This window comes from Montipora foliosa, chromosome 8 (assembly GCF_036669935.1).
Source record: "Montipora foliosa isolate CH-2021 chromosome 8, ASM3666993v2, whole genome shotgun sequence".
NCBI classification, from domain to species: domain Eukaryota; kingdom Metazoa; phylum Cnidaria; class Anthozoa; order Scleractinia; family Acroporidae; genus Montipora; species Montipora foliosa.
In genome coordinates, this window is record NC_090876.1 from 44,125,485 (window position 1) to 44,135,484 (window position 10,000).

The 10,000-nt window shown below is 37.5% G+C and overlaps 2 protein-coding genes across 4 annotated transcripts in view; one reads left to right on the forward strand and one right to left on the reverse strand.

The window, feature by feature from the left end:
* LOC137969000 (collagen alpha-1(V) chain-like) overlaps positions 1-5,561 on the reverse strand; it is a 34,324-nt gene extending 28,763 nt beyond the window's left edge. The window contains exons 1-4 of one of the 2 annotated variants that reach the window (XM_068815509.1): positions 5,386-5,561; positions 4,452-4,481; positions 4,130-4,165; positions 97-499 (exon numbers count right to left, since the gene is read on the reverse strand). In XM_068815509.1, coding sequence (XP_068671610.1) covers positions 97-499; positions 4,130-4,165; positions 4,452-4,481; positions 5,386-5,410 — 494 coding nt within the window. In that variant the 5' untranslated portion in view covers positions 5,411-5,561. The remainder of the gene's footprint in view (positions 1-96; positions 500-4,129; positions 4,166-4,451; positions 4,482-5,385) is intronic. The other variant, XM_068815510.1, reaches the window with a different exon arrangement.
* Positions 5,562-5,978: 417 nt separating this feature from the next.
* The window catches only part of LOC138013242 (TRAF3-interacting protein 1-like), a 24,923-nt gene continuing 20,901 nt past the window's right edge, over positions 5,979-10,000 (forward strand). The window contains exons 1-4 of one of the 2 annotated variants that reach the window (XM_068860265.1): positions 5,979-6,224; positions 6,309-6,377; positions 6,488-6,536; positions 7,503-7,612. In XM_068860265.1, coding sequence (XP_068716366.1) covers positions 6,102-6,224; positions 6,309-6,377; positions 6,488-6,536; positions 7,503-7,612 — 351 coding nt within the window. In that variant the 5' untranslated portion in view covers positions 5,979-6,101. The remainder of the gene's footprint in view (positions 6,225-6,308; positions 6,378-6,487; positions 6,537-7,502; positions 7,613-10,000) is intronic. The other variant, XM_068860264.1, reaches the window with a different exon arrangement.

Genomic DNA, 10,000 nt, shown 5'->3' on the forward strand with positions numbered 1-10,000 from the left:
AAATGTTCAAGGAGAGTTTGAATATCATGAAACTGTCTTGTAACATCGTAGTACATGTAGTTGCAAAAGAATATGAGAAGAATAATAGTTGCTCACTTCACATTGGTGGTTTCCACTTTTGAGGGTTTGGACTCCTTAGGACTTTCCTTGCTCTGTTGCCGCTGAGGGAGCTGCTTCCCAGGTCTCCTTCCCCTGTTTCTATCACCCCACATGTGAGGGCCATCTGGCTCTCCCATTGGCATCCTAGGTCGCATGTGTCCTGGTGGCATTACCATTGGACCCGGTGGACCATGAGGTCCAGGCATGTGACCACGCATCATGGGCCCGGGGGGTCCACGTGGATGAGGTCCTGGGGGCCCCATCATCATAGGACCAGGGTGTCTGGGCATGTGTCCACCTGGTGGCATGCGAGGTCCATGTGGACCTCCAGGACCAAACGGAGGAAACGGATGTGGACCATGATGTCTGAAAGGTGGTGCAGGACCCCGCATTCCGTGTTCTGTAGGACAATAAAGTTGTATTACTAAATGTGAACTTTAACTTGAATCTGTATGGATAAGCCATGATAGGGAAAGGTAGAAAAAAGGGTGCAGATATGTCCAGAATAATCATTTTTATTGCATTTAATAATCTCCAAGCTAACTTTAATGGGGCTAGGTCACGCAATTTCAGCATAGATCAAATGGTCATAGAATTAACTGAAATAACAAAATAACGGCTCAAAACTATAGAAGAACTCAAACAAAACACAGGAAAGCGAAGAAGGGACAAGGATGGACAAAACTGGGGAGGATTTAAATGGATTGCATTTGGGTAAATTTGAGAAATGTCGGCCCACCTTTTTTCAAAGTTATATCAGTCTATATCAAAATGTCATTTAAACAGCTGGAAAATCATTCTCAGTTGTTATGTGGCCGTGATTTTGCAAATGAAAGACTCTTGCTCTGCCAATTTGACGTTTAGAGCTCATAACTAACAAAATTAAACAAAATTACCGAAAACAGCGTGACCTAGCCCCTTTAACATCAGTTTAGTCTAGAAATACATGCAATAAAAAAATATTTAATGTCAGTGCCCCCTTCAGTACAACAGCACTCTAGTGTTGCGAATATATGGCTGAACCTTTAACTTAATGGAACAGTTTGTGACATTTATCAAAATTAAGCAAGCTCCTTAATACATATATTTGCAATCCCACACATACATGAAGAGAGAGAGATGTGGGGAGGACATTAAACTAAGTGTACTGTCCTTGCACGGTTAGTGTACACTCTCAGCAAAAATATTACAGTGCGTTTGACAAAACTTCGACAGGTGGTTTGCTAAGTTCATTTTAAATTCCCAAAGTTCGCTTTGAACTTGAGAATCTCATTACACAACTGTCAATTAAACATCAAACTTTGAAATGAACTTGGGAATTTTGTGCTAAGGTTTGTGGGAATGTGGCAAAGTAATTTCCCCACTGCTCTCTGCTGTTGTTTTGAAATGAGTGCCTTCACCATGCAAGGAAAGGCAATTCCAAGTTTTGCTTGGCAGAAAATTATTGAAACCTGCTTGGAATGGAAAGGACCATCTCAAATAGGACAGGAACTGAGACTTCCAAAACAAACCGTTACCAACATTGTTGATGATTTCGTTCGTAGAGGAAATATTGAAGCCAACAAAGGAAAAAACAAAACTTGGTCAGCACAAGCTGATGATGCAGATACAGGACTGTTATATTGAGTTTTGTAAAACCACAAAGCCCAGAATTTACTGCAGTAAAATCCAAAAAGAACTGGTAGAGGATGACATTTGTTTGCCTGAAAATGACACGTAGACGTTGCATGCGTTGATCAGCCTCATTCTGAAGGAATTATCAACTCTTGAAAATGAAAATAAACGGTAATTAAAACACATTCTCTATTTAGCAGCTTGCGCAGCTACTGATGGACAATGTACTTTTTTGACAAGTCTTAGGTGGTGAGGACTACAGTGGGACTAACCAATCAAAATTCCTAATCTCAACTTTGCCACATCCCCACAAAGTATGGCACTAAATTCCCAAGTTTGTTTCAAAGTTTGCCATTTGATTGACAGTTACGTAATGAAATGCCCAAGTTCAAAATGAACTTTGGGAATTTCCAACGAACTCCGCAAACCACCTGTCCAAAGTTTTGTGAAAAGCACTGTAACGATGTTCCATGACCCCACAATGTTTGTGGTGAAACCTGTTAATGGGCAAACAAGAATCCACCAACATAAGGACCTATTTTCACATTCCTTTATTCTTTCTCCGTTTACATGAAGAAACACCATTGTAATTAAAATAGTACAATTGAAAAGAAAATACCTAATTTAACAAAACACTTTGACAATACTCTTTCAGCAAGTACTGTCTCTGATGCATCGTTTGCTTTTTTATGCATTTACCAGTAACCTCCATTCCCATCCCCATATTAGTCCTCCTCCCTCCCAACTCTATCAAGTAATTTTTCCTCAAAAAATCTTCGTGTTGTTCTTTTAGTATCTGCCATTTTGAACGCTTTACTTTAATACAATGTACGCACATTACCCACTTGCATACCCTTTGATTGGCATGGCGGTTTTTCTTGGAGTTTCAGCCCGACTTCAAAAAAGCTGTTGCATTACAACAGATTTTTTGGATTGGACTGATTTTCATTTCCATGAATCAGTTCTTCATAAAAATACATGCAAGATTTGGGCTCCAACAAATCGTACCACCGGCCTTAACACAACAGGTTCCCACAGGCTGCGCAAATAAAGTAATAAATTATATGTACATGTACTTCAAGTCAAGATTTTCAATTTCTGACAAGAGAATGTAATATACAATGCAAATCTTCAGGTTACAAGTAATTTTATCACTATTAATCAATCACCACAAAGAATTTTTGTAAACCTAGAACAGAGAAATAATAATTTACTGTAGTTTCTTGGTTATAAGGCACAGCATTTTTTCTCAAAGAAATTGCTTGTTGACCCCAAATGTGATCTAAACTCAAGGTGCGTCGTATAGCCGAGTATCTTCTTGCAACAAAACTTGTGCAGGGATGGGTTCTTCCATCCTTTGCCACCATCTTGTATGTTTAACTCCTCCTAGTCTTCCCCTTACTGTGATCCCAAAATGGTGGCCTCACACCAATGTTCATAATAATGGCCTTCAATTCTTAGCATTGTACATTGTACAACAAAAAGACCCTCAAGAAAGTACTAATAACAGCAGGATTGAAGGTTTTCTCTAACTTCTAGTTGAATTTCCTTCTGCCATTGTTCTTAACTTAAACTACATTGTACATGTATAATCTTCAGTTGAGAGCATAACTAACGATGAGTTGTACCATATTCCTCTATTTGAGATACGTCTTATAACCCAGTATTTTGATGAGATTTTCAGTTTGTGACATAAAAATTGCCGTCAAGTTTGAAAGTTTAAGGTGCATCTCATGACTGCGTCCGCCTTGTATCTGAAATACTACCAAAGGTACATGTAGTATATTGCATTACAGACTTCGCCACTCTCTTAAAGACAACAACAGAACCCTCCAACCATCATACACAGTGGATACCTCATAGAAAATTATTCCCTTGTTTCAGATCCGGGAACTGGTGTAAACCATGCTAATAATCATAGCAAGACACATTCAGTACCAGGCAAAAATAACTTGAAAGTCCCTTTCGTGTATGGAATATCAGTATAATTTTTTAACCTTGCTTTCAAGGGGAATCAGGAAATAATTTGGGTATTTCCCTAAGGAGAAATTAAATGAAAATTAATCTTGAAGGGAGATGATGATCAGAATTTGAAGGAATGATAGTGAGCCTTGTTCAGTATTTTGAAAAATTAACTATCTTTCCTTGATTTGTCTGCTTAACTGAATGTACTGCAGGATTTAAGGTTTACAAAAACAGTGCAGAAGTTCCTCTCCTGACTACATGCATGGTATACTTTTCCATAAATCCAAACATGTACGAATGATCATAAATCCTTCAGTTCTGTGAATCCAGAGAGTCACATTACAGTATGTAGAAAAGGATTAAGTCTCTTTTGAAACAAGACTTCTGATCATTTGGCACTATTCTTAATAATCAATCCTTGTTCAGATTCCAATTTGGACTATCAACTTACTTTTGCCTGGTACTCTATCCATCGGTAAAAACGAACCTGAAAAACATCCAATGTTCATCTGATCATAAGTGACAGGTTACATGTAATTTGACTTTCTTTCAACCATGATTTAATAATTTAAACTTCCTATGAATAAAGATTGATCTGAGTATTATCAACGTAACCCTCTTTTTCAGATTACCTAAGGAAACCCATTTAAGTCTTATGCTCTTTTGGCCATCCAGGGTCACACATATATGTACCTGTTCTAAAGTACAATGATACTAACTTGTGTAATTATGAATGATAATCAAAGATCACTATTAATTATAGCAACACTTACCAAAATCTACTCCAAGACTTCCTAGTTCATCTATTTTTGAAACAAAACGTAAAATAAGTTTCGATGCAAATAACTACATGTATCATCCATGCAAAGTTGAATCACTACACATCAAAGCTGCAACTTTGCAAGCACAAATAAGCAGTAACAGAAGTTTTTGCAATATTCTTTGACTGCCGGGGAGGAAGTGTTTTTTATTGGTCCGCATGTAAATAATGATTGCCATTCTTCTATGACACTGTACATGTACCATACATTGTTACTCCAAATAGGAAACCGGCTGATAAAAATGTTTGAGATTCTTCTGCCGTTGATTCTGTGCTTAAGTTATTATGTACGGTTCAATTCCGTCAGTGCTCCTCTGCTCTGGGACAATTCTGGAAATTCAAGAATTCTCTCATTTTGGTGGCCGAACCCTGTACCCACAGCACACAAAGAATGAAAAACCATAACCAACCCATATTGCCAACTAAATATACCAGCACATTGATTTCCAAAATTTGAACCATTCCTTGCCTTGAATAACATTTCCATACTTTTCTTAGGACTTAAAAATTTTTCATTCTCTTGTAAGCATGAGATGTGAGTGACACCTTGGAAACTGCTGTAGGCGGGAGCAGTTATCAAAACAATCCATCTGGGCAAATTAAATCAATTCAACTTAAGAAGTTTCGATATATTTGAACATCTTTTAAGTCTCTTTCTCATGCACGGCGATTCCACGCTCGCTACAGAATAACCAATCGTCAAGATGCAAATTATTTAGAGAACTGCATCGTAAAATTATCCTGAAACTAAACTGTTTCTATTGGCGTCGTAAGATCATTCAATTCCATTTAAAAAACAAAAAGGTGGTTCATAAGAATCTTATAAAACTGTCCCACTGTCGACGGACCACGAGGGAGTGCAAAGCTTCGTTGATTTCAAAACTTACCTTCGTGTATTTCTGAAAAATCCATGGTCTAGATTGACAGAACGACACGAATTTTACAACTACGCTCCAAGCATTTCAATATCTTTCAAAAACGAAAGCTTGGGGGCTGCGATGGGTGCAAATTCGACCGCTGGTTTTGGCTTTCACGTCAAAAAAACCACCGCCATTTTCCCTTAGCTCGGTTGTTCGAAAGAAGGAAGGAAAGGTTACAAAGTAACGCGAAGGGAGGAAGGTCACTGAGTGGGGTGGGGTAACGCTCCATAAAATTTTTGGCTATGATGAGCTCTTGTCTATATAACTGCATTGATAATCTTTTACGCTGTTATAAATAAAGTGTCTTTCCTAAATTCTGACGAAATGACAACAGTTTAATGACAACAACACGCTTCTTAGCATTAAAAAAACAACTCCATTTCTGTATTTTGGATTAAATACACTATAAAATGAACATGCTGATATAAAAAAAAACTTAAAGAAAGGGAAGATTACTTCAAACTGATCATCTCAACGGAGAAAAAGTCATTCTTGACGTTCGAAGGCAAAAATTACTAATCGGGATTTTTCCCGCGAATATCCCGATATAACCGATATGCATTCTGGGATGTGTGTTACATTCCCAATGGCCGCGAATGCAGCTGGAAAGTAATTTACGGCTTCATTCGATTTCCTGCAAATAGGGATCATTTTGTTAACGTCGTACCAAAACGCAGTAGTTCATGGATCCCAAAATAGTGAAGAAAACACAAGATACGCTAGGAAAGGTTATAAAGAAACCTCCCCTAACGGAGAAACTGCTGAGCAAGCCTCCATTCCGATTTCTTCATGACATCATCACTGAGGTGCCCTATGCTGCTTTTGATTAGTATTATGTTTCCCTGAAGTGAACATTTTCTTTATACTTTTGCTAATGCGCAAAATTTCAGGTCGTCAAAAATACTGGATTTCTCAAAGGCTTGTACACAGCCGATGAAATGAACTCGGCCAATGTCAAGGTAATAATGTGCTTCGTTGAAGCGAAACGTTTTCAAACTTTCCGGATGATTTTTATTTTTACTTATTACTCTATACTTTGTATTCAAACAAGTGTTTCACTCTCTCGTAGGAAAAAGAAGCTAAGATCAGCTTTCTTCAGAAAGCGATTGATGTTGTAGGTAAGGAAGAAAATATGGATCCTGTTGTGTGTTGCTTAGTTACAATAGTAACACTCGCCTGGAGGGTTTCTTCGTTCAAAACCATTTTTGTGGTTAAAACCTTTGAAATATTAATTATCAAGGCTAAAAAAGGGAATTCTACTGTGTAGCAATTATGAAAATCTGTATTCCCAGGTTTACAGTGGTTTAAAGGACAAAATCTGGACAAACAACTGTCGCCTCGTCGAGATCTCGTAAATTATCTGCAAATTTATTTAACGCAATTTAATAAAAGTGTTGTGAACTGGTTTCTTTCTCATTCGGTGAATTCAGCATTAAGATAGAACATTTGACGTATATTTTCTTTGTTTTTCTGCTTGAATTATCTGCCGACAGACAAGCAGTTTTATAGATATCGATACATGTATACCTTGGATTCTTCAGATATACATGTATACGTTTCTTTTTTGACACTTCATAGAAGTAGTCATTCGTAATAATGTAAATAAAGAAATGAGAAAACATGTTGTTCAATTGCAAATGTGTCCATGTATCTAATTTTGGTTTCCTGTCTTATTGTAACTTTTTCAAGTGTGTGTGTGGTATATCTTAATAATATTGTGGGAGAACTTTGTCATACAATTCTGTTATGATCAGCATTTCAGAACCAACAGCATCAAAATCTCACTCTACAACACACATATACATGTATTCTCCATCCCACCTTCCAAACAATTTCGTGTTTGCAGCATTAAAATGAGTGAAGATGTCAAATGGCTCTTGAAGGAGTTTCACAAGACTTTAAACATAAAATCAACCGTGTCTTTTGTTATTCATAGCTCTTAAAGTTACTATTTTTTTGAAACAGTTTTACTTAAATTACCCTCTCGTGGAAAACCACCAAATGATATGAGACTTGATCCCCTAGTTGTGCATGTATCTGCAAAAGTGGGATTACTTCTTACCCCAAAATTTCTCTCATCACAGGCATGATAAATGGACAGCTCTCTGTACGTCCATCCAAAATTGTTGCAGGTCATGAACCCGAAAAGACAAATGAGTTCTTGCAAGCGATGGGAACAGCAATTTTGCATAAGGTTGGTATCAATTTGGATTGAATACGACTCAAACTCAAATTAGATTTTCCACGTCACTTTCTTTACTAAAGTATAATTATGTTGCAAGTCAAATTGTACCTTCAGGTCAATTTGTTTCAACCTACAATACTTGTCACATTTGTTGGAACACCCACCCCCATTTCGCCCCTCCTCCAATGTTGATTTTCACAACTACTAGCAGTCACCCAAAAAATTCTCACACAACATTGAATTGGGGATAGGGGGATGTGGTATAAGCTAAGCGGATCTGGTAACATAATGATTCTAGACCATTTGCTATAAAGTGTTCCAACTCAATATGTCTGGTATTGTACATTGTAGCTTGAAACAAGTTGACCTAGGTTGAAATAAATTGACCTGGTTTGGAACCAAATTAACCTGGGGAACAAAATGACCTGCAACATACACACAAATATATAGAAATTATTGAACTTTAAATATTATGCTTTACTGTGTTATTTCATTAAGGTGTGTTTAACTTTATACAAGCACCTCTCCATTGTTTCTGTTATCGGGAGTTAGAGTTTGAAGGTTGAAAAGAAATGGCTGCAAATAAATGGGGAAGAGATGTTCACAAAGTAAAGACTGCCTTTCTGTTGAACTCTCATATCAGTGTTTGGCAATTGACAGTTAAACTCCAAATACAAGATTTATTGATACTTTAAAGAGGGCATTTGGAATGCAGACAGGAAAGCTGTGTCAGAGACAAAATTTAAACCAGCGACAATCATGGACAAAAAGGGTTGAGAATGTTAAAAACATGGGTTACTTTACAGACTACGCCCTCAATATTGCACCCTAGCAGCCACCCCCTCCTCCCTACAACCAAGCCCAGGTTCGACATGCTTTGTTTTGTCGAGCAACATCAAATTAATCCTCAGGAACATTAATTTTGTTCTCGGTGGGTCATGCTTTTGCACTCTCATGAGTCAAAATGTGAGTGCTTAGCAAGGTTATGGGGTCGTTTCATCTCCTAGTTACCAGTAAATAATTATTGAAAGCACCTTGGAAATATATTAAATACGAATACAAATTTTAAAGTACTGTGAGTGTATGTGAACTGCACGAGGACCATTACCTTCAGAAGCAATGAATGCAACTAGAACAGTAATGAAAAGAAAGCTTGAAATAAATCTGTTATGTTTTAGCTTGAAAATTTCAGGCTGCTTTTGGCAATGATCGTCTCTTAAAATTGATTTAATGTTTTTGTGTTGTGAACCAATCGTTTGTACTGTTGTTTCTTTGATTTGAAAAATAAAGCAAAAATCAGTTCAACCGGAGGACTACAAGAAATGGGGTTATTCAAACGAAACAACTCCACTGAAGTAGCGCGGAAAGTAATGTAAATATGATATGACAATCCCAAGCGAACACCACAAATAGGTTTGAATCACACAGGAGCAAAATGTTCCAACCATACAAATTCTACCGTGCTCATTCTGTGAAGAGCTGCAAACATCTAAGCTAAAGCGTGAAATTTATGCGATCCAGTTTCTCTTTGATAGGAATTTAAGTCAGCGATTTTAAATGCCCAACACACAAAGCCCATCTTCTTGCCGTTTTCTCAGGGTCTAAAGTGCACTTCCAGAATCTGGAAGTCCGTTGTGATTGGTCTACATAAATTCTGGCTTGTTTCAGCAGGGGAGGAATGCGTGACAAATCCATCAGAGTGGACTGTGTGGGAGGCCACTTTTGTAGATCAATAACAAATTATATTACCTGTTTAACTTTTAAGAATCTTCAACAGAGTGACATAGAATAACAAACTTTGTTAAGCAACCAATTGATTATATAATTTTGGGACAGGTTCAGAGAATTAATGTCGTAACAGAAATGCTTTTTGAGGTGATCGACACTTGAACTCTCTGTGTTCCAAAAATTTTGTCTGCACATCAACTGCCATGGAGATGTTTCTTACAAGTGCTTGCCAGGTTTCCCACATTTTACATGTATGTACCGTCAAGTCAGGAATACATTTGACTGATGTTGCAGTCTGTAGCTAATAATATAACCACCAACCAGTTGGTTCAATAGACCATATTCGTATTCTCAGTATTGGACTGGAACTAGCTTGCAATGGAGGCTAATGCAGGGAAATATTATATTAAAAAGACTGTACAAAATTTAATGAAATTTATAGATTCCCTTGCATTAGCCTCCATTGTGAGTTGCACTGTACATGTCATTCAAATCCAATGCTGAGAATTATACGAAATCAATATGGTCAATTGGTTAAGTATGCGACTACTGTGTGGGTGGTCATAGGGTCAAAGACTTTGACCAGGCCTACACTCAGGGTCTTACGATAACTGAGGACAAAGTGCTGCCTAAATTGCAATGACAGATTCTGCAAGTAGGTGAACTCTC